This window comes from Eublepharis macularius, chromosome 6 (assembly GCF_028583425.1).
Source record: "Eublepharis macularius isolate TG4126 chromosome 6, MPM_Emac_v1.0, whole genome shotgun sequence".
Classification (NCBI taxonomy): Eukaryota; Metazoa; Chordata; class Lepidosauria; order Squamata; family Eublepharidae; genus Eublepharis; species Eublepharis macularius.
Window position 1 is genome coordinate 7,305,905 of NC_072795.1, and position 24,697 is coordinate 7,330,601.

Here is a 24,697-nt window from a genome sequence, read left to right on the forward strand (position 1 = left end):
CCCTAGAAGCTAAAATGACGAAACTGTCGCTATTATACTTTGGTCACATCATGAGAAGACAAGACTCTCTGGAAAAGACAATAATGCTAGGAAAAGTGGAAGGTAGTAGGAAAAGAAGAAGATCCAAATGAGATGGATTGACTAAGAAGGAAGCCAGGGCCTTCCACGTGCAAGACCTGAGCAAGTCTAAACGACAGGACGTTTTGGAGATCTTTCATTCATAGGGTCGCCATAGGTTGGAGATGACTCGATGGCACATAACACACAATAAAAGGTGTCACATGAATTATGTTCCGAGGGGGCAAAGACATCTTTCTTTATTGGCACTGTTCCTCTCAGCTTGGCTCCACCTTACCTTTCACCACACCTTTATACCGCCTCCCCCAAGTATTCTCTGGCTCACTTAAAAAAATACCTGACATATGAGAGCAAGAGCCACACCAGGGAACCATCGCAATGTAGTGGTTCACTTGATGAACTAGGATGTGAGACACCCGGTCCCAATCCCTGCTGTGCTATGGAAACTTGCAGCGTGACTTGGGGCCAGTCGCACATTCTTAGCCTAACCGACCTCACAGGGTTGTTTTGAGGATAAAGTGGAGGAGGGGAGAACGTAAGCTGCTTTGCGTCCCCTTTGGAGTGTAAATGAAATAAAGAAAATAAAGAAAATAAGAGGCTCACTAGAACAGGAAATCGAGCCAGCCGACATTGCATGCAGGTAATTTCATTGCACAACCCTCTTGTCCTCCATTTGCCAAGATCTGCACTCAGTCACATCCAGGGTATTACAACAACAACAACAACAACAACAACAACAACAACAACAACAACAACAACAACAACAACAACAACATTCGATTTATATACCGCCCTTCAGGACGACTTAACGCCCATTCAGAGCAAGTTACAAAGTGTGTTATTATTATGCCCACAACAATCACCTTGTGAGGTGGGTGGGGCTGAGAGAGCTCGGAGAAGCTGTGACCGACCCCGAGTCACCCAGCTGGCTTCAAGTGGAGGAGTGGGGAATCAAGGCCAGCTCTCCAGATTAGGGTCCCACGCTCTTAACCACTACTCCAAACTTAAAGGTGTCCAAAGTTCAACAGAAACTTTTCGAAAACAAAATCGAAGGGGAAGCTGCTGAATTGGAATTCATATGTAAATCTGACTCAGATTCGGATTGAATAGAGACTCTGGATGGTTATCTCATTATCAGAAGTCACCGCCTTTCAGGCATTCCATTCAGATTCTGCTATGGAGGGGAGGGGTCACACCCAGCCTGGATAGTGCACTCCACCTCTTTCATGACTTTTTGTAACTGATTTACGTTTACATGACCCTCACTCCCTGCACCCTCTCCACCCTCCCCTCACCACCTATATATCTCCGGCCAGCTTCTTCATACCCTGTGGTTCTCGAAAGCTTATGCTACAGTAAAGTCTTAAAGGTGCTACTGGACTCTTTACTATTTTGCAACTACAGACTAACACAGCTAACTCCTCTGGATCTACACCAAACTGATTCTTAAGAGTATGGTAATGTGCTATAGGTGGGGTTGCCTTTGAAAACTATTCAGAAACTTCAATCAGTCGGCTCTCCTAGGATTTTAAAAAAAGGGCAAGTCAAGAAACCCTTTGACTTCACTTATGAGAGTCAGTTTGGTGTAGCGGTTAAGAGCGGCAGGACTCTAATCTGGAGAGCCAGGTTTAATTCCCCACTCCTCTGCTTGAAGCCAGCTGGGTGACCTTGGGCCAGTCACTTAAGAACGGCAGAACTCTAATCTGGAGAGCCGGGTTTGATTCCCCACTCCTCTGCTTGAAGCCAGATGGGTGACCTTGGGTCAGTCATTTAAGAGTGGCAGGACTCTAATCTGGAGAGCCGGGTTTGATTCCCCACTCCTCTGCTTGAAGCCAGCTGGGTGACCTTGGGCCAGTCACTTAAGAACGGCAGAACTCTAATCTGGAGAGCCGGGTTTGATTCCCCACTCCTCCACTTGAAGCCAGCTGGGTGACCTTGGGCCAGTCACTTAAGAACGGCAGAACTCTAATCTGGAGAGCCGGGTTTGATTCCCCACTCCTCCACTTGAAGCCAGCTGGGTGACCTTGGGCCAGTCACAGCTCTCTCAGAGTTCTTTCAGCTGCACCCACCTCACAGGGTGATTATTGAGGATGATAACAACACATTTTGTAAACTGCTCTGAGTGGGTGTTAAATTGTCCTGAAGGGCAGTATATAAATCGAATGTTGTTGCTGTTATTATTATTATCATCAGGTGTCATGTATTTACAGAACATCGCCAAGGCAAACAGACCAGCGTAGATCCTATAACCTCATTGCGTATGCATTTTGCTCTGGCCCCAGAGTGTCTTGCTTCCTCTGCCACTTGTATTTGCGTTTGCGCTAGCAGCAGATGAAGCAAGCTGTGCTGCAGCTGGAGCAAAATGCACACAGTCATGGGATCCAAGCGACCATCCCAACTTTCACTCTTGGTTTTTGACAAACGAGGGAAAGGGAGAACACAAGACAGGCCGATTTACTCCTTCAATGCAGAATCCAGCGTAAGAAACCAACTTGTTCTCGTGATGCCAACGGAGCATGCAAAAGGAGCTGTTGTCCTGGGATAACTAATTGTGTACACAAGGGAAAACAGCTGGAGAGGAGAGAGCCCAAGATCTGGTGATCTCAATCATCAGGCTGCAATTACAGCCCATCTTTAGGTCCGCAGAAAGCAAGAGAGGAGCAGGAGCAAAGAACTCCCCATGGCAAGATCACCGTTTCTCTCTCCACCCGAATGGCTTGCCAAGGCTGTAAAGGAAATCTGTGGCACAGCGTGGAACAGAATTACCGGGAATGCCACTTGGGGTTTTGGCATCCAGAATCTTATTTTATTTATTTATTTTATTGCGGGGACTTAGAGCCAAGCTACAAGTGACGCCTGACACAGGTTGGACACTTGTCCGCTTCCCTCAAGTTTTGATGGGAAATGTAGGCATCCTGGTCTTGCAGCTGTAACAGAGAGCCAAGCTGTAAAACCGGGATGCCTACATTTCGCATCAAAACTTGAGGGAAGCGGACAAGTGTCCAACCTGTGTCAGGCGTCACTTGTAGCTTGGCTCTTAGATGAAAGAACGCAACAGATGCTTCCTCCACTGCATGACCCTGCCTTTGCAATGTCCCACAGCTATATCAACAGGACACCAGCCGTGTCTTTCCCACCTTCTACATACCCTTCAGGTGGCCATCTGCTTTGGAGTGCTTTACGGCATCATGCCTTATGTGGAAACAGTGACAAGATAGTTGGAAAGCTCCTTCCGGTTGCGGTGGTAATGGTCGCTAGCCAATAGGCGCTCTTCACTAGTTGGCATCAATCCAGATCAAACCATGCACACACACCCCTCAACATTTTCCAGAGTTCATTTGGGGTAGAGAAAGGTACGCGGCACTGAAGACTGCTCTTCAAATGTTGTGTGTCGCCTTCAACCTTCAGCCCTGCTTGCTGGCAAGTCCTGGAAACTGAGTTAAGACTTAAAAAAAAAAAAGGGGGCGGGAGGGGGGGAGAGTCGTTCCAGGAATGCTGTCTCCCCTTTACTCCCAACCGTCTCCTGCTCCCCTCCGTTTAATTACCACTAATGTAAACTGTGCTCCATAAAACCGCTGGCGCACCGCCCCGAGGAGCTGAGCAGGACAAGTCCCATAAATTCACTGCAAAGAGCTGAATGCACTCTGGGTCTTTTCTCATCTCCCCCCCTCCCACCCCCGCTGCCTCCCTTTTCCTTCTTGGCTAAAAACGGTATTTGCTCAAGGGCAAAAGCTTTTTAAACAGGATCATAAATGCTTATTACACGGGCGATGTGCTCTGCTTGATGGGATTAGCAAGGGGGAGAAATTGATCACTAGGCCCTCCCCTGACGGGAGCAGAAGAGCGCCTGCCCGGAGGGGGAGGGGTCCCCCAGTTGGCTTGCCTAGGGTGGACATATTTTCTGCAAGCAGAGGAGAGAAGGGCGGAGAGAGGTTCCCTGCTCCCCACCCAGAGGGGCACATTTACAAGAGCCAGGAATCTGTCAACGCATGTCACTCATGGGAACTGTTTTGGAGGTGGGAAGGGCTGGGAGTGGAGAAGTTAATGGGAAAGGTGGAGACAAGAGAACACCAAGAACGGATGCATCATAGAATCAAAGGGTTGGAAGGGCTCTACAGGATCATCTAGTCCAACCCCCTGCACAATGCAGGACTTTCACAACTACCGCCCCACACACACTCCAGTGACCCCGGCTCCAGCCCAGAACATGGCAAAACACCGTCAGGATCTGCTACCTGACCCTAAGGTGGTGATCAGCATTACCCTGAGCATGTAAGAAGGGGCCACGAGAACTAAGCACTGATGTAAACCTTCCTGCCCTCCCTCTCATGATCTGCCCAGGTTCACAGAATCAGCATTGCTGTCAGAGGGCCATCTAGCCTCTGTTTAAAAACCTCCAAGGAGAGCCCACCGACTCCCGAGGAAGCCTGTTCCACTGAGGGACCGCTTTGTCAGGAAGTTCTTCCTAATGTTTAGCCTAAAACACTCTTGATTTGAACCCGTTGGTTCTGGTACAACCTTCTGGGGCAACAGAAAACAACTCTGCTCCATCCTCTATATGACAGCCCTTCAAGTACTTGAAGACGGTTATCATACCACCTCCCAATCGTCTCCTCTCTAGGCCAAACAATCCAAGCTCCTTCAACCTTTCCTCATAGGACTTGGTCTCCAGACTCCTCAACATCCGCCCTGAGCCTGCTTGCAGGGAGGGCGGAATATAAATATGATAAAATAAATAAAAATAAATAAATAAAACATCTTTGTTTTCCTCCTTGGGACAGGTTTCAGCTTGTCTATATCCTTCTTAAATTGTGGTGCCCAAAGCTAAACACCATACTCTAGGTGAGGTCTAACCAGAGCAAAGTACAGCGATACCATCACTTCTCGTGATCTGGACACTACACTTCTGTCGACAGCTGCCTCAAGGTTGCTGTCCTTCCAAGAAGGGCAGGGTTAGGGCATCTCTGCTGAGATTTAACACTGTGGCCCAGTCTCATTCTGTGAGGCGCACTATGTTTTCAGGGAAGCCCGCCATCAAACGAATTGATGGGGCTCCTGGCGTTGCGGGACTGCTTCAAAAACAGCCAGATCTCGACAACGCATCCTGGAATTTCCTTCGGGGATTTTTCAAGCTCTGATTGGTTGGGAATCCTATATCAATGTCCTGCCTCTGCTTTTTTAAAAAACTTCTTGTTTAGGAAGGCTTTCGAGAAGACAGATGGTGAACGTTTTTTTTTTTTTAGAGCTCAGATTATTTTACGATCGGCCGCTGTGTGTTTTTCAGATTGCGTTCAAGGGTTTTTATTTTTGGGTCTCATAATTTGTCTTTTTACTGCTTGGAAAGCTGCCACGGGAGCATGCAAGCGGGCCAAGAAGCAAGATTAGAACTTTTAGACAAATCCAGGAACAGTCCAAAGGTCTCTCTCCCTTCCCTGCCCTTTTCACCCTTGATATCTAACAGGGATAGGTGGTGATACCATACATACAGGCAGGGATTTTTTTCAGCTGGAATGCGGTGGAATGGAGTTCCGGAACCTCTTGAAAATGGTCACATGGCTGGTGGCCCCGCCCCCTGATCTCCAGACAGAGGCGCGGAGGGCAAGCTAAACTCCCCTCTGTCTGGAGATCAGGGGGCGGGGCCACCAGCCATGTGACCATTTTCGCAGAGGGAGATTTAAACTTTTAACCCCCCCCCCTTGTTCCAGCTGACCCAAGGTGACGTCATTGGCCCTGGGAGTATGCATGCACTTTGTGAGCGCACACGTGGTACCAGGGGCACCACCTCCCGCCAAGAGTTGCCTCTTGTGCTGGCAACCCACTGAGTTCCAAAACCTCTTTTCCCAGAAAAAAAGCCATGCATACAGGGTTTTTTTCTGGGAAAAGAGGTGGCAGAACTCTCAAGAGGGAAATGAGGAAGAAACTCACGGGATTCTTTGAAATAATATTATTTTCATGCACTGTTGCGGAGTATTTTCAAGAGATGCTGGAATTCTGTTCCACAGCATTCCTGCAGAAAAAAGCCCTGCATACATACATACATACATACATACATACATACATACATACATACATACATACATACATACATACATATCTGTCCTGCAAGATGGAGATGTTCCGCCAGACATTTGGTGGAGGCTAGGCTGTCCTCTCGCCGGCCATTCCACTGAAGACCTTCCACCACCCACGCAGGAAAATGTTGTATTTTAATATTTTATACCCGCCAATTTTAATTGTTTTAATATAATGTTTTAATGTTTTTATGTTTTTACTGTTTTAAACTGTTGTTAAACCGCCCTGAGCCCGTCTGATGGGGAGGGCGGTCTAGAAATGTGATAAAAAATAAAAAATAATATATATATATATATATATTTTAAAAGGTGTGCTGGGGTGGGGGGCAGGGCGATGACCCCAAAGGCTAGGTTATATCTCTCTGCACTCCTGGCCTATCACCCCTGGGTCAGCACAAACATATGGAATGTTGAGCAAAGCATTAAAAATTCTTAAAAATGTAATGTCAGCACATTCACAGATTTTTAAAAATCACAAACACTCACATAAACACCCTCCAAGTCTTTACGTCCCTCTCTTGTAATTGATACAGTAACATGTGAAAATCCTGTTACGGACATTATACCATATATATATACATTATACACACACACATATACAGACATTGAACACAAAGGTATACACACACACACAAAATCAGGCCTCATTTCGAGGGGGAACGCACAGGAACACAGTTCCGGCAGGTCCCCAAAGAGGTCACATGTCATGTGGCCCGCCCACCTGACAGCCATTTTGGGCCTGTTTCAGCCTGGATTGGGGCCAAAACGGCCCGGATCAGGCCTCTGACGGGTGGTGGGTCACTCTCCCACTCAGCAGCGGCCCAATCCTGACCATTTAGGGCCCTTTTTCTGCCATTTTCAGCTCCTTTTTGCCATTTTGGGCCCAATTTCGGCCCTGAATGGCCAGGATTGGGTCCCAAACAGCCAGAATAGGTGATGTCAGGGGGTGTGGCATATGCAAATCAGTTATACTAATGACACTCTTCCGGTAATGGCAAGAGGCGTGGCGTATGCTAATGAGCTATGTTAATGAGTTATGCTAATGAGTTCCTCCAGCTCTTTTTCTACGAAATGACACCTGCACAAAATTATATTACACATTTATATTCCGGCAGTGGTGGGTTCCTCCTCATTGGCAGTCTTCAAAGAGCGGCGGGACAAATAGTCGTTGGGGATGTTTTAGGCCGTTTCTGCATTGGGCAGGGCGTTGGGCTAGATGGTCTGTAAGGCCCTTTCCAACTCTAGGATTCTGTGACTCTGTGATATAATTACATTACGCAAATATATGCTCCTTTCTGCCCAGAAAATTCATCATGCTTTCAGGGTTCCAAAGAGCTTCTCCTGCATTATTTTGTTGTCTACCTTATAACAACCCTGTTAGTTAGACCTTTACCATACAATCACCATCAACCAGGTATTACAGACAGGCGTAGGACTGGGGCAGAGGAAGGGCAAACTGTTTAAGGCCAACTAGTGAATACGTCTCAGAGGCTAAGAGAGTTGAACGAGGTGTCTCCCAAATCACAGTTCTTTCTCCTCCGCCCTGCCCTCACCATGCTACTTTCTATGGCCTCTGCCTCCCATGTCACTAGCTATGGATCTGTTGACTGCCATACTCTTCCTCGGCCTACGTGGCACAGGGCCCGTTCTCATCTCAAGGAAGCCCTTCCCTATTTCTTCCCCCACCCCCACATAAGAACACCCTACACACCTGAAGTTCGGAGCAGATGCCCATTCCAGCGCCAGGCAGGCCAGATCCACAGTGGCGTAGACCAAGAGGAAGAAAATGGTGACCACGGCGGCGATAGTGTTCAGCTTCCCCGAGAACAGAACCAGCTGAGAGGGGAGGACGACATCGGGTTACAAACCATCGTCAAACAGCTTCGGTCGTTTATTACAGTCAAAGACCAGCAACATACATTAACAGAGCAATTCAAAATGTATATGTATAATAAAAAAGTACAATAAAAAAAATATAATGAGCTTGAATCAGACGCTGCCTGCTGTTTGGTGGACCTTTGGGCACTCCACTGGTGCAAATGGATTCCTGGAGTTGATATTTATTTATTATTTAGATTTATAGACGATCCTACCCCTGAATAAAGGGGGCTCAGAGCAGTTTGCAGCCACCTCCTCCCTCCTCTGACTGTGCTTATGTGACACCGTTCCCTGTTCCCTGTAGCCACCTCCCTCCCTTCAACAGCTACAGAACAGTGTGATTTCATACTGGCCCTTGGTTGAGGACCAGCGAGTGCCCGCCCTTATCCTATCTAAGATCGCTACCTCTTCTATGACTGCCCTCGGCTATGCGTTTTACCCACAGCTATGACCTACGCAGGTCTTTTATTAGTATCCAAAGTAGCCTGTGTATAACGGCGCCGGAGTATTTTAATATAAGTTTTTAAATCTGTTTTTAAAGTCGACTATTAATTTATTGTGTTTTAATGATGATGTGAGCCGCCCTGAGCCTGAGGGCAGGATAGAAGTCAAATAAAATAAATAAATAATAATAAATGCTAGCCTCTGAGCATGTACTGAGCGCCTTTCCCTCTGCACCAACCAACTGCAAGCTCTCCTCCCAATGCCGTACTTCCTTCCAGGGCAGACATCTGGATTCTCATGCAGGCCTCTGCCCTGGAATTTCTCTTGCAACATTACCGAGTGCCTCTTTGACAATACTGGCAGAAGAGAACTCAGAAGAGTCTTTTAAAGGATCTCAATTACGCGGCAGCCTCCACATGCTTCTACTGGTATTCAGACCCCTCTCCACTTGGAAGGGGCTGTGGCTCAGGGGTACAGCACCTGCCTGGCATACAAAAGGTCCCAGTTTCAATCCCCGGTATCGCCAATTGAAAGGACCAAGTGGTAGGTGATCAGAAAGACCTCCACCAGAGGTCAGTCTGGGTAGACAATATTGACCTTGCCGGACCAAAGGTCAGATTCAGTACAAGGAAAATTCACAGACGTTCACTTGTAGCTCCCTGATTCTGCACCACACACACACAGTCACAGGATTTATACAAAATAGTAAAGAGTTCAGTAGCACCTTTAAGACTAACCCACTTTATTGTAGCTTTCGAGATCCACAGCTCTCTTCGTCAGATGCATGCAGAGCACTGTGGTTCTTGAAAGCTTATGCTACAATAAAGTTGGCTAGTCTTAAAGGTGCTACTGGACTTTTTTACTATTTTGCAACTACAGACTAGCATGGCTAATTCCTCCAAAATTTATACAGTTTCAGGTGGATAGCCATTTTGATAGTAGAAGAGCAATTTTCAGGTCCAGCAACACCTTAAAGACCAACTAGATTTCCAGGGTATAACAACAACAACAACAACAACAACAACAACATTTGATTTATATACTGCCCTTCAGGACAACTTAATGCCCACTCAGAGCACTTTACAAAGTATGTTATTATTATCCCCTGAGCTTCCGAGAGTCAGCGCTTCCTTCGTCAGATTTATACAGGTCACCGAATGCAGTGGTTCTAACACAGGTTGGTATCAAGCATGCCCATCCATCTCTGTTGGGTTCATGTCACTGGAAGGGCAGCACTCAAAAGGGCATTGATAGCCCCGGCAAAGCAGGAGACGGACAAGCAGGACCCCCCGCAAGACACCCAGCGAGAGAACGGAGCTCACTGCTGCTTCAGGCGCCTCTACTGCTACATCCCTCCATCCAAACCCATCTCCCCCCCAGCCCTATTGCAAAGGGTCTCCTGCAGGCTTCAGCCATGCTTCCAGAATTCAGCACACCGATGCCCACCAACACATTTAGCATTTTCATCTAGCATTTACTGGAAATACATCTCAGATGCAGGAGTCTCCGTTTTCGTGTTCTTCCGCCACAGATCAAGCAATAGATCCAGAGGAGTGTTAGTCGGTTGTTGCAAAATGGGAAAGAGTCCAGTAGCACCTTTAAGACTAACCCGCTTTATTGTAGCATAAGCTTTTGGGAACCACAGCTCTCTTTGTCAGATGCATCGTCAGATGTAGCATAAGCTTTCAAGAACCATCGCTCTCTTTGTCAGATGCATTGTCAGATGTAGCATAAGCTTTCGAGAACCACAGCTCTCTTCGTCGGATGCATCATCAGATGTAGCATAAGCTTTCGAGAACTACAGCTCTCTTCGTCAGATGCATCGTCAGATGCATCATCAGATGTAGCATAAGCTTTCAAGAACCACAGCTCTATTTGTCAGATGTAGCATAAGCTTTTGGGAACCACAGCTCTCTTTGACAGATGCATCATCAGATGTAGCATAAGCTTTCGAGAACCACAGCTCTATTCGTCAGACGCATTGTCAGATGTAGCATAAGCTTTTGGGAACCACAGCTCTGTTCGTCAGACGCATCATCAGATGTAGCATAAGCTTTTGGGAACCACTGCTCTATTCGTCAGATGCATCATCAGATGTAGCCTAAGCTTTCGAGAACCACAGCTCTATTCGTCAGACGCATTGTCAGATGTAGCACAAGCTTTTGGGAACCACAGCTCTATTCGTCAGACGCATTGTCAGATGTAGCATAAGCTTTCGAGAACCACAGCTCTATTTGTCAGACGCATCATCAGATGTAGCATAAGCTTTCAAGAACCACAGCTCTATTTGTCAGATGTAGCATAAGCTTTTGGGAACCACAGCTCCTTTCGACAGATGCATCATCAGATGTAGCATAAGCTTTCGAGAACCACAGCTCTGCACGTCAGATGCATCATCAAATGTAGCATAAGCTTTCGAGAACCACAGCTCTATTCGTCAGACGCATTGTCAGATGTAGCATAAGCTTTTGGGAACCACAGCTCTATTCGTCAGATGCATCATCAAATGTAGCATAAGCTTTCGAGAACCAGAGCTCTATTCGTCAGACGCATTGTCAGATGTAGCATAAGCTTTTGGGAACCACAGCTCTATTCGTCAGACGCATTGTCAGATGTAGCATAAGCTTTCAAGAACCGCAGCTCTCTTCATCAGATGCATCGTCAGATGCAACTGACGAAGAGAGCTGCGGTTCTTGAAAGCTTATGCTACAATAAAGTTGGTCAGACTAAGCAATGACTGTCTCCTCTAGAAGAATCTCCAATTCATGTATATTCAGATAAAGAACTTGATTGCTGCCCTTCCTGCCAATATTCTCATAAGCATGGCACAACTGCATACATTGGATCGGACTACTGGTCAGCTTGTCCTGGCACGATCTACTTTGAGAATGGCACCCTCCCTTATGCATGGAAAGCGTCCGCTCTGCCACCAAGCTGTGGTCCTTCTCATTCGCGCCAACTCCAGCACACAGCTTGCCACCCGCACCCTTCCTTGCGGAGAAGAGTTTGGTTGCTGCTACTTCTTCACAGCGCAACCCGACCTGCCGTAATAGCTCGGGCCAGAGGGAAGGGGGGGGGGCAGATCATTCAGACCCATTTAAGCAATTGGGGATTTTTAGCCGGTTGCGAGTTAATAGCGTGCGTCAAGCGGAGATCGTGCCTGGCCCCTCTAATGGAGTCTCTCCCCCTCCCCCTCCCCAGACACTTGGCTTTGATTTATAATTCATTTAGCTGCTCGTCAAGGTAAAAGAGCCACCGCTGAAAGGTATCGTGCCCCAGTGCCAAAGGGGAGGGGGCAAAGAGACTGTAGGCATGTGCACCGGGGAGGTGGAAAGCAGTGAACAATGCTAGGCGTGGGGCTCTTGATTGGCACTGATCAGAGAAGCCTCCATGGGCCTTGCTGAAAGGAACTTGGGCACTGCACATCGCAATAGACTGCAAAAAATGGAAAGTCCAGATGCCAACAATGGTCTTCAAGTCGTGGGAGGCACAGGGTGGGGAGATGTTGGCATACACAATGATAAACATCTTGACAGGCCACGTCTCTTGCAAGTGCCACCCTGCACATGGGCGAAATCGACAGTAGCCCGTACACAGGCTTTCTCAGTGGTGGCCCCTATCCTGTGGAACGGCCTGCCTGAGGAGGTCAGGAGCACCCTCACTCTCCTAGCTTTCCGCAAACGATGCAAAACCGAATTATTCAAAAAGGCTTTTGTATTGTGGGAAGGGGCTCTCAGATGCTTCGTTAATGAGTTAGGGACCGTCGACTTCACCACTATGTTGCCTTACGTACTACCCGTTGTCTTAAATATGTGCTCCTAGGAGCGAAATGTGCTTCATGTGGTCTAATGTCAGCCCTGGAATTGCTTATGTTCTGCGTCAGCATTTCTTCAACCCTGTATTGGATCCTTGCTAATGCTCTCTCTTTGTACAATTGTGTTTATTTACTCTATGGCATTGTTTGTGGAAATGTCCTCGAAACTGACCGTACTAATCTCACACTGTGTAATCCGCCTTGAGTCTCAGTGAGAAAGGCGGATTACAAACAAACAAACAAACAAACAAACAAACAAACAAACAAACAAACAAACAAACAAACAAACAAACAAACAAACAAACAAACAAACAAACAAACAAACAAACAAACATCACAGAAAAGACCCAGCAGGATAAGCTGATTTGGTCAGAGGGCAGGAGGTAGTTGTGAATTTCCGGAATTGTGCAGGGGGTTGGACTAGATGACCCTGGAGGTCCCTTCCAACACTGATTCTATGAGTCCAGCCGAGACTATCTTGCCACATCTTTCTTTCTGTGCCTCCCTGCGTCTGGAGACTTGCAAGAGGAAACGGCACCTCCGGGAGCAGGACCCAGAGGCCTTCCTTCTCTGCACCCCTGTGTCGGTTTTCCAGAAAAGACACTTGACCTGCTTCACTTTGGCGCTGCCAAAGTGGCAGAATATAGGATTACAACCACTTGCTCGGCAGGGGTCAAGAGACACACGGCAGCAACTGGGCTTCACCCGGTCCTATGAAGTTTGCGAGTGGCTGGTCACTTAGGCACAGACGGAGCTCCCCAACTGTTCCCGCCTGCCTTTTCCCAGACCACCAACTTCGCTGCTGCTGAATCGGATCCGGCTGCCTCGGTTTCTTTGAAAGCAACTGGGTGGGCTTGACACGGCAGTCAGAATCAGGGCAAATTTGGAGCCCTGTGCCACCTGTGCCACAGAGCCCGGGAGAGGCTGAAAGGGCACTGGCTTTCCTTTGGTCACTCCGAGTTTGCAACGGGCACCGCTGGTTTCCAGATCACCTTTTTAGCCACTTACACTCTCAAGGCTGGCTGATGGAGGGGTCTTGTCTTAGGGCACGGGAGTCGGCCCAGGTGGCCTTGTGGTTTTAAAACGTGATTCTCCGTTTTACGTTTTTCTTCTCCTGACTTTTGTGGGGAGGGAGATGGCCGATATCCCAAGCCCATGAACATGTGTTTTCTTTGAGGTGGGGGAAAGCATTCCTTTTCGTGGAGAATGGAGGAAATGGAAAGAATGCCGCCTTTGTCCCCAAGATTTGCTTAGTTTATACCCCACTTTTCCCCACAATGGGGACTCAAAGTGGCTTGCAACATTCTCCTCTCTTCTGTTTTATCTTTACAACAGCTCTGTGAGGTAGGCCAGGCTGAGAACGTGAGACTGGCCCAAGATCACCCAGCAGGCTTCCACGGCAGAGTAGCAATTCATACCCAGGTCTCTCAGATCCAACCAGTACACCACACTGCACAGTATGAAAGAGGAAGGGGGGAACAAAGACAGTGGCTGATTCTTGTTACAGAATTTACGCCCGCTTGGAAGCCACACTGTCCAATCCCCAGCCGCATGCAGGGCTCAAACAACACAGTGGTGAAGAACACATGCTCTGCCTATGCTCAGAGGCACTTCTGTCTCGTACAACTTTAAACATTCTTTAGTTGAGCCTTTGTGTTACAAGTAGGTTTTAGGGCTGAGCCCAGGAGAGCTCAAGCAGAAACGAAGGGCTGGACACGGTGCTCCGAGAAGTAATCGGGGGAAATTACCAGAGGCACTGACTGTCAGCTGATCAACGACAGGCCTTTTGATGGCCAGTCAAGCAATTTCTGCCGCTAGTAGAAGTTTCCAGCCTGGGGCTCCTGAGTTGCCCCGCTGGTTTCGCCTGCACCTTTGCAAGACAAAGACACTGGGAGCTCTGCTAGAAGCCATCTCCTGTCGCTCCCCCCTCCCGCTTCATCTTCCGCAGGCTGAGCAACTTCTCCGGTGTCAGGAGCTGATTCTCATCCACCGTGCCTTCAATTGGGGCTGAAGCACCTAATGGTCCCCCCTCCCCTCCCCTCCCTTTGTGAGCGCACGGCAATGTTCCTTGCCAGCTAATGGGGCAATTTTTTTTGCATTACATGTATTTGTCCAATTTGGTGGAGCGGCGCGTGCGATTGAGAGAGCCGAGGGATGGCGGCTCCTGCAGATTAGCTGATGGGAGTCTCCGGGGTGCCTCGCCGCGATCCGTCTCCGAGGCAGAGCGGCGCATCTCGTTTTGATACATTTGCACACGGCATCAGACCAATTGTTTAATGCACCTGGGACGTCTCCAGCAGCGTTTGATACAGATCTCACGTCGGGCCTGGGCCTTCCAGGCAGATCGCGCCTTCTTCCAGCCGTCTCCCATACAACCACAAGGGCCGCCCTGTCCAGAGCTCTGGGAAAACCTAACTTGCTCTGGAGTGTGTGTGTGTGGGGGGTCATACGATGCAGTCATACTGAAGCTGCCCTAGCCCAATGTGGCTTACTGTGAGAAGCAGTGGCTCTCCCACATCTCATCTTTCTCAGCCCAGACAGAGGAGACCGAATAAAGGACTAAAGATAGGTAAAGGTAGTCCCGTGTGCAAGCACCGAGTCATTACTGACCCATGGAGGGACGTCGCATCCTGACGTTTTCTTGGCAGACTTTTTGTTACGGGGTGGTTTGCCATGGCCTTCCCCAGTCATCTACACTTTACCCCCAGGAAACTGGGTACTCATTTTACCGACCTCGGAAGGATGGAAGGAAGCCAAGCTACAAGTGACGAATGACACTTGAACAGCGATCAAGGGGAGCGCAAGTGAACGGGGAGGAATACACGTGAGTCTGTTCACTTGCCGTTCAAGTGTCATTTGTCACTTGTAGCTTGGCCCTCAGCGGAAGACCACCCCTGCACTGAAGTGTTACAAAGTCAATTTGGGACTGGAGTCCTATGCCTGTATTAACTATGTGACAGGCAGAAATCCATCAGAGGGATTGTGCTGCACCTGTTGCATTTCTGGCTATTGTGCTGCTCTTAGAAAGCAGGAGACTCAGCGCCCCTCCAAAAGGGGCGGGGGAGCAGCCCGAGTCAACCTTGAGCCGGCTACCTGAACCCGGCTTCCGCCAAGATCGAACTCAGGTCATGAGCAGAACTTGGGCTGCAGTACTGCCGCTTACCACTCTGCGCCACTGAGTAAGGGACTATCTGCATGGAAATAAGAGAGCAACCCTTGGGCGGGTGCACTTCACTTTCTAGGCCATAGAGCAAGCGAGCATAAGACGGCAAAGGTGCGGGACATCAGCTAAGGAGCCTGGGACCAATACTTCTCCAGGTTCTGGCTTCCCTGCTTTGCCAATGGAGTTTGTGGCCAGAGGGCCACCGAGAGATCAGACACAAGTCAGCTGTCCAGTGAAGGTACTCATGAACACAATCGGAGCTGCCTTATACCGAACCAGGCCATCGGTCCATCAAGGTTGGTCCTGTCCACTCAGACGGCAAGAAGCAGTCCAGGCTCTTTCACATCAACTGTTACCTGGTCCTTTTAACTGGAGATGCTGGGAATCGAACCTGGGACCGTCTGCATGCAAAGCAGAGGCTCGTCCTCTGAGCCACTGCCCCTCCTCCAAAGGGATGCTAGTCTGGAATGATCTTACGGACTCGACGGCCTCCTTGAAACCTGCCGTATCAGCTTCCAAGGTCCCTGGTCCTCGGTTTTCATGCACCTGACCCTCTGCTGGAACTCAGTCCTTGTTCCACCTCTTAACATGAGAGGGGGCTACAGGAGGTTCTTCTGTGCTGCAAACCTGTCCTTCCACTCAGGCCACCTTGGAAGGCAAGGCGATGAGACCCCAGGTATCAGGGCGAGCCTCTGGAACTCCTCCCCACCAGAGATTCCAACTGGCACCTGGATGGCTGGAGGGGGCAAAGCCCCGGACATTTTCTTATGCTTTCAATTGATTTCTCAGCTGCCCTCTGCTCTAGCTTTGCACTCTTGATTTCACCATAGGCTGCTTGGCTACTACACTGGTGGTGGCGGCTGGAGGGGGGAGTTCGATCACGTTAAGCTTAACTTGATTGTCTCGGATTTCTCCTTCAATTTGCTTGGCCTGGCCAGTTGACCTGTCCCCTAGCGTCAGAAACGTGGGACTGCACTGTGGCTTAACGCAGTGGTATGAGAAAGACACTTTGCACATGCTCGTAGGCCATTAACATTACTCTTTTAAATTCCTCCTAATCCTAAAGATTAGTCCTGCCCCAGCTTTGCCTGAACCCCCACCTCCACGGGAGGGAAAAGAAACCATGTTAGTTCCCCAGTATTGTTTATCTGATTTCTGCTTTGGGCCACACAGACAGCACCGTGCCCAGGACAAACATTAGACGCCTCCGTCCCCCGCCCCCCGGCACAGCCGATATACTCTCCCCTCCCCACCTCTCCAGCTATTCATCTTCTCTCACACACAGATTTCCCATCTTTCCCATCTAATGCATTTATTCATTTATGTGCTTTTTAAAAATTTCCAGCCAGCTTTGAGAGAATGGGGCCCTCAAGGCAGCTTACGACAACATAAAATGCAGAAATCAAGACATTAAACAACACTCCAACAAACCCCAGCCGTCTTCTTAAATATAACAGCAATATTAAAACAGCAGACATAATTAAACATTTTAAAATGTGGCAAAAAAAGAAAAACAGATTAAGAAAAAAAAGCAAATTACGTAGGAATGTCTCCCCAAAGACCTCCAGAGAGTCTGGGCTTCTATCTATCTAGTACATTTTTAGCTCGCCCTTTCTTCAAGAAGCTCAAGGTGGAAAGCATGGTTCTTCCCCCCGCCCCATTCATTCACAACAACCCCAAGAGGTAGGTTAGATTGAAAGAGAGAGACGGGCCCAAGGTCAACCAGTGAATTCCATGGCAGGCCAGGAGATTGGAATCCAGTTCTTCTAAATCCTAGTCGGATATCGTAACCTCTAAATCACGCAGGTTTGGGTCACTTCTCTGTGCACCGCTTAGCACAGGCAGACGAGGCCAACCTTTTTGAACTCGGGGCGGGTTTTAAAAATCTCTTTGTTCTAGGGCTTCCCCTATGCCAACTGTGGGTCAAACAAGATGTACAGGCTTTTAAAGAGTTGGGTCCAGGTTCCAGATACAACTCAGGTTCCCTGCAGCCACACAGCAACAGCGCGGAATGGGAATTAAAAAAAATAAAAGACAGCCCAAACGGCCTCAGAACAGCTCCTGCCTCCCCCCTCAAGCCATTTTCCAAAATTGCAAAGGGGGGCGGTGTCTGTTTTTGCTGTTCCATGTGGAGTATTCTGTGCACGTGAAGCAATAAAAACAGGGAAATACTTTCCCTCTCTGCTATTTTGGAAGGAGCTCTTCCTCCCTCTGCCCAACTCTATAAAAACCTGCATGTCTTGTTTGGCCCCATCTCCGGGGCAGGTGAGTGCCGAGGCAAAGAGGCGTTCCCAGCTGCTACAAGCAAGAGCCCAGGGCTTGGAGCAAATGAAGATCAAAAGCATTTTGAGAGTCAGTTTGGTGTAGTGGTTAAGAGCGCGGGATTCTAATCCGGAGAACTGGGTTTGATTCCCCACTCCTGCACTTGAAGCCAGCTGGGGGACCTTGGGTTAGCCACAGCTTCTAGGAGCTCTCTCAGCCTCGCCCACCTCACAGGGTGTTTGTTGTGGGGATAATAATAATAACATACTTTGTAAACCGCTCTGAGTGGGCATTAAGTTGTCCTGAAGGGCGGTATATAAAGCGAGTGTTATTGTTATTATTATTATTTGCACCTTCTGCTGACTGACGCTCCCGCTCAGGGCACAACTAGTCTTTCAGCAGCAGCGGCTTTTTCCCAGAGCTCCATCACTTTTAAGTCCCCTGCAGGTGTCTTATATGACTGTTAGGACAAGGAATGGGAGCCTCATTATCGGTTCTGCTGCCCTTTACAGCAAACCACCCTAGAGGAGTGGTTGCAATTGCCCTCCCAAGTGCTGGCAGAGATCACCCTCACACCAGACTGCTTGCCTGCTTTTGGGACAGGCGAGGACCTTTGCCTAGGCACCAGCTATATTCTGGCTTTGTCCATACCACTCTTTAAGTGCTTTGAGTCCCAGTCAGGGCCGGTGCCAGAGGTTCTGGCGCCCGAGGCGGCATGCGCACACTCTGCGCGCGCATGCTCACGGACTGCGTGATGACATCATCGCAGATGTCATCACGTGCCGCGGGGGGGGGGGGGCTGGGCAGCTCGCGGAACCCCGAGCACAGGAGCTTCAAGCTGCTGCTGGGGCGGCGCGCAGAGGCTGCTCCGTGCGCCACCCCCGCAACAGCTCACGGCTGGGGTGGAGGAGCACACAGCGGAGCTGCCGTGGCCGGCTGCAGCTGCTGCTGCAACCAGCCAGCCAGCTCCATGCCGCCACCGCCACGCACCCCAGCTGGGCGCACAAGCCGCGAGCCGCTGCTGGGGCGGCGCCCGGAGGCTGCGCCCGGCTGGGGGGTGTGGCGGCGGCGGCGGCGGCAGCAGCGCGGAGCTGGCTGGCTGCAGCAGTAGCTGCAGCCCAGTCATGCCAGCTTTGCTGCGCGCACCTGCGCCTCCGTCCCCGACACCCCCTCTGGCGCCCCTCCAATGCCTGCGCGCCCAAGGCCACCACCTACCTGGCCTCCATGGGCGCGCCGGCCCTGGTCCCAGTCTCTGGCTTTCTTGCTTACCCTCCAGCGTATGGCAAAATCTGCCACGGCATTTCCTTCCCTATTTCGGTATTATTCTGCTGGGCCTCAGACCTCCCGGGGACTGGGCTCCAGCTCAGCAGCCTAGCCTACACCACAGCACTGACGGAGAAACAGATACATACCCTACTTTTTTTTTTTTTTTTTAAAAGCTGAACATTAAACATTAACCGTGGGGAAAGCCCGATGAAGCGGTGTTGTCCGCCGGGGCTGCTTCACTCACCTGTACCAGCAGCCAGGAGAGCACCACGGCCGCCCAAGGGTTTCCGCTACTGGATGTCCGTTTTGCTGGCGCCAAAGCTTTGCCTTCGTACCCAACCCGGGGGTGGGGGGGAGGGGAGGAGAGGGAAAAAAGAGGGCGTGTTAGAGCAGCATTTCCTTTAAAGATAGTAAAGAGTCCAGTAGCACCTTTAAGACTAACCAACTCTATTGTAGCATAAATTTTCGAGAACCACAGCTCACTTCGTCAGATGCATCTGACGAAGAGAGCTGTGGTTCTCGAAAGCTTATGCTACAATAGAGTTGGTTAGTCTTAAAGGTGTTACTGGACTCTTTACTATTTTGCAACTACAGCTAACATGGCTAACTCCTCTGGATCTATGACAATGGTAATGGGCTGACAGATAGTCCAGGCACTTAGGTTCCCCCTTAATCAGAGCCCATCTACACATTACAACATCCTCAAGCTTGGTAGGGTACCACAAGAACTTTGCATCATGCAAAATGGGAATTTTGTCCCTCTCGAATGCACACTAGCTCTTTGCTGTTTGCAACAGCACAAAGCTTTAGCCCCCCCCCCCCGGTGTTTTCTTGCCTGCAACACCTCCCCCCCTCCCCGGAGCCACTACTTATTCTGTTGTGAAACTTACACAGCCATGCATATAATGTGATTTTTACAAGGAAGCCAACAGCGACTCCATGGAACAGTTTGTGTATGCAAAAATGGTGTGTGTGTGTGTGTGGAGGCGGAGGCTACAGCCACGTCTCCCTGAACGCTGTGGTTGCAAACATAAAAGAGCTGGCATGCATCTGGGTGACACAAAATTCTCATCACATACATGGAATAAAGACCTTGTGCTGTTCCCCAACTGACACAAGGGCTTTGTTATCTGTAATAGGGATCCCACCACAATGACTGAAAGGGACCAATCATGAGACCCTTTTGGTCTTCTATCTGAGGGCCGATGCGATGGCACTGAACAGCCCTTCCTAGAGGGAGAGTTCCACCATCTTGGGACCACAACTGACCATATCCTGCTCTGTGAAGTCAACTCAGTCTCTCTCTCCATGAGAGGCCTCGGCACGTGTTGGTCAAGTGTAGGGAGACACAATGTTAGCTGGGAAGCATAGTTTAAAAAGACAGAGCTGGCAGAAATCACTCCTCAGAGGGTTTGTTAATTTCATCTTCGCCTCCCTTAAGGCTCTGCCAATTTCACCTCTCCAGTCTAAAACTGATTCTGCAACCAGAGGGCAGCGAGGAATGGAAATGGGCTGGAGCTGCCTTCCAGAGCCAGGCTTGGACCTGGAAAGGTTCTAATGGGCTGAAGTTTCCCTTCTGGCATTTCACAGCCCCTTCACACAGCTCCAGTGTCTAGCAAAGCCTTTGCCCTGCTCTCCACTCTGTCTATTTAAACTACCTTTCCCGGCTAACATTGCGTCTCCTGACTCGTGTTCTTCACCTGTCAGATGTCTCATGTAGAGAGAGGACCTGGGGTGGAAGTAAGCATAGCACAGGGCATCTACAGAGAGTCTCCATTGCAGTTAAGTCCATATGGGAGAAGATGGGATTTCCAGCCCACTGCTGGAGCTAGAAGAACCCTAGAGTTCTACAGTTCTCCTTAAGGGTTGGCACACCAGCTAGAAAAGTGAAGTGGGGCAGCCTTCCACCCAGACAAGGAAGAGGCACGGAACAAATTTTACCCTACTGGCAGGACAAGCCCAGGAGGGATGCAAACCAAGATTGCTCCTATCTGGCATTCCCCAGATTCAAAAGGTGCCTCCAAAAGGTTTACACAGGCAACCCAGGAGCTTCGAACAGAACACTCGGCTGACCGGGAAACCCGCCAGCAAGACAGAGGACTTTAAAAGGACGGCCAAGCGTTGCAATGGGGAAGCCACCGGAGAGGGACTCAGCCCGGGAGCCGAGTTGGAGGACAGGAAGAAGACAGGGTGGAAGGCAGAGGCTATGAGCCAGTCTGCTTCTGGCACCCCCAGCTAGAAAGCTCTCGCTCCAGCGGCTTACTGCAAGCACCTCTAGAGCTTCCAAAAGCAGTTTGCCCGGCAGGGATATTGTGTGCGAGTCCGCACAGCTGTTAATTGCACAACTGTTAAGCGAGACAGCCAAGTTCAAGGACTTTGGCATGCAGAGGTAACTGTGCAGCTCCCAGAGATTGCTGCTACTACGGGCAAAAAGCAGGGACTGCCTGATAGGGAACAGAAGAGAGAACAGTGGGGGAGATCAGTTCTAGCAGCAGGGAAACACAGGAACTGTATCGCTAGTTGCCCAAATCCTACTCCTGTATTTAATGCATAACCCCACTACTTGACATTCACCTGCTGGGTCACGAGACCTTACAGAGCTGTCAATTTTTGTGTGTGCTGACTTTAGGATGGACCTGCTACTCATTTGCACATGTAAAGGATCCTGACATCTCTTTGCACACGCACCAAATGGAGCAGCAGGACACCAAATCAAGGTTACTTGGCAAAAGCGAGGATTCCTCCATGGCTCTGCTGTCCCTTGATGTGATCCTCACTACAGACCACATCCTAGTGCAGGGGTCTCCAACGTGGTGCCTATGGGCACCATTGCACCCGCCGACATCTTTCCTGGGGCCTGCTAAGTGTTTTTAGAAAGCGGGTGGGGCCAAGAGGGGCTTTTGCCAAGCATGGCTTCTGATAGGTCATTAGAGATTTGATTGGCTGTGCAGATGTTTTAAAACATTGCTTTGGCAGAAGCTGTTTCCACAGCACAAGGATCTTCTCTGCGTTACTGAAGGTAAGCTGTGGCAGCCATTTTGTGGATGGCTCCGCCTCCCGCAGCAGCCATTTTGCGGCAGCCATTGTTTTGCTGCACTCACCACATTGTGTCAGAATTTCAAGTAACAACAACAAAAACATTCGATTTATATACCGCCCTTCAGGACAACTTAATGTCCACTCAGAGCGGTTTACAAAGTATGTGATTATTATCCCCACAACAAAACACCCTGTGAGGTGGGTGGGGCTGAGAGAGCTCTGAGAGAGCTGTGACTAGCCCAAGGTCACCTAGCTGGCTTCAGGTGGAGGAGTGGGGAATCAAACCCGGCTCTCCAGATTAGAGTCCCGCGCTCTTATCCACTACACCAAACTGGCTCTCAAATGTACCCGCAGGCTCAAAAAGGTTGGGGACCCAATCCTAGAACGTTGCTTGTATTTCCTACCCTCTGGCTCCCTTCTTCTGCCAACCATAGTCCTGGCCTTGTGACTGCTGAGGTCACACAACCCTGGCTCCCCTACTTCCTGTCCCATGCTTGCAGCTCAACATATCCTTGCTAAGGTTGCCAACCTCCAGGAAGGGCCTGGTGATCTCTCAGAATTACAGCTGATCTCCAGGCAACAGAGGTCAGTTCCCCTGGAGAAAAGGGCTGCTTTGGAGGATGGACTCTATGGCATTATACTCCACTAATGTACCCCCAAACCTCACCCTCATGAGGATCCACCTCTAAATTTCAAGGAATTTTCCAACACAGAATCCTGCCCAGTGGGCCCCTCATTTGGAAAGCCTGAAGTTCCCCTGCTTTAGTGTTTTTCAGAGGGTTTCACATATATTATCCCAGGAATCTTTGCATAGATGCATATGGTGCATCTATAAATAATTCCTATAGAGGAGACAAGGAAGGGTGGACAGAGAGGCAGTTAGCAGGACTAAACTAGACTCCGCACACGGAACCAGGGATTCAGGATTCTGTGTTTGGCAACAGAAACCCAGTTCTGCCCCTGTATTATTTCAGCCTCCCCCTCTTTCCTCACCATCCAAGGAAACAGAACTGTAGTTTTAGGAAAGCTCCCACACATTTATTGTTCTGCAAAAGGTATAGAATGGAGTTGTTCAGGCGGATATTTTTATAAGGGGAATAGTGTGGGTAGGCAAAAATAGTAAAAAAGGAAATGTTCAGTAAAACAGAAAGGTTCTTCTTATTAAAGTAATAGCACTGTAGTTTAATATCTGAAAAATTTAGGCGTTCCTCCCCCTGTATTGTTTATTAGATGTTTTATACTTTATTTACTGAAATCCTGCCTTCGAGCCATAGCTGACTTACGGCAACCCCTGGCAGGGATTTCATGGCAAGAGACTAACAGAGGTGTTTTGCCGTTGCCTGCCTCTGAAACTCTGGTCTTTGTTGGAGGTCTCCCATCCAATTACTAACCAAGGCCGACTCTGCTTTGCTTCTGAGATCTGACAAGATCAGGCTGTCCTGGGCTCTCCAGGTCAGGGCATTTACTTCATTTATACCCTGCCTATCTCCCCAAGGGGGAGCTAAAGAGATTTGCATTGCTCTCCTGGTCTTCGTTTTATCTTCACAACAGTCCTTGGAGGTAGGCTATCCTGTGAGCATGTGATTGGCCCAAGGCCACCTGTAATGGGGATTCAAACTGAGCTTTCTAACACTAACTACTATACTACACTCTCTCTCTCTTCAGCTTTCTCTAAGTTTTGTAATCCAGTTTATTGCACTGTTTACTCTATGTATTAGACTGGTCTTTATTGCAATGTTTTCTAATTATTGAGTCTAAAAAAGGAATTAGCCGTGTTAGTCTGCAGTAGCAAGATAGAAAAGAGTCCAGTAGCACCTTTAAGACTAACCAACTTTATTGTAGCATAAGCTTTTGAGAACCACAGTTCTATTCATCAGATGCATCTGACGAAGAGAGCTGTGGTTCTCAAAAGCTTATGCTGCAATAAAGTTGGTTAGTCTTAAAGGTGCTACTGGACTCTTTTCAAATAAGGAAAATAGTAATGAGTCCAGTAGCACCTTTAAGACTAACCAACTTTATTGTAGCATACGCTTTCGAGAGCCACAGCTCTCTTTGTCAGATGCATCTGCAGCTGAGGTTCTCGAAAGCTTATGCTACAATAAAGTTGGCTAGTCTTAAAAGTGCTACTGGACTCTACTCTTTTGCAACTACAGACTAACACGGCTAACTCCTCAGGAAAAAAGGAAAACTGGACTATACATGAAGCAAGTTAAAAAGCAGCGTATAGTATAGAGCTTGCAATTGCCTGCTGCTGGACAATGCTGACCCTTGAATTGGTCACAGTAAGATCCTTGTCCGTTCAGTCCAGATATTCCCATGTGGAGGGGTCGGAAATGAATTCTCTGAGGCTCCAAAGCTACCCAGAAAAGTTTCTCTTCCCCCCCCGCCCTCCAGGCAAGAGCCAATCCTCAGCCACTGAAGCCCCAGGCAGGGGTGCGGGAGATAACCACTCACCAAAGAGGTCATCTTTGGCCAAAGCGTAGAGGATCCGAGAGGCGCCAATGAGGTTGCTCATGGCGGCGGACAGGGTGGAGCAGTAGACTCCAATAGTGACCAAGGGGGCCCAGATGTTGATGTTCTTCAGAAAGCCGTAGTCCCGCTGGAGAAGGAGCCTGGGAAGAGAAGAAGAGGGCTCAGAGGACCAAGAGCCACAGAGGGGGGAACCGGACTGTGCCACAAAAG

General features: G+C 49.1%; 1 protein-coding gene across 1 annotated transcript in view; it reads right to left on the reverse strand.

Annotated features, from left to right (window-relative positions):
* The window catches only part of LOC129332910 (solute carrier family 12 member 9-like), a 110,843-nt gene that overhangs the window by 34,905 nt on the left and 51,241 nt on the right, over nt 1-24,697 (reverse strand). The window contains exons 7-9 of the mRNA XM_054984214.1: nt 24,470-24,627; nt 19,221-19,303; nt 7,861-7,985 (exon numbers count right to left, since the gene is read on the reverse strand). Coding sequence (XP_054840189.1) covers nt 7,861-7,985; nt 19,221-19,303; nt 24,470-24,627 — 366 coding nt within the window. The remainder of the gene's footprint in view (nt 1-7,860; nt 7,986-19,220; nt 19,304-24,469; nt 24,628-24,697) is intronic.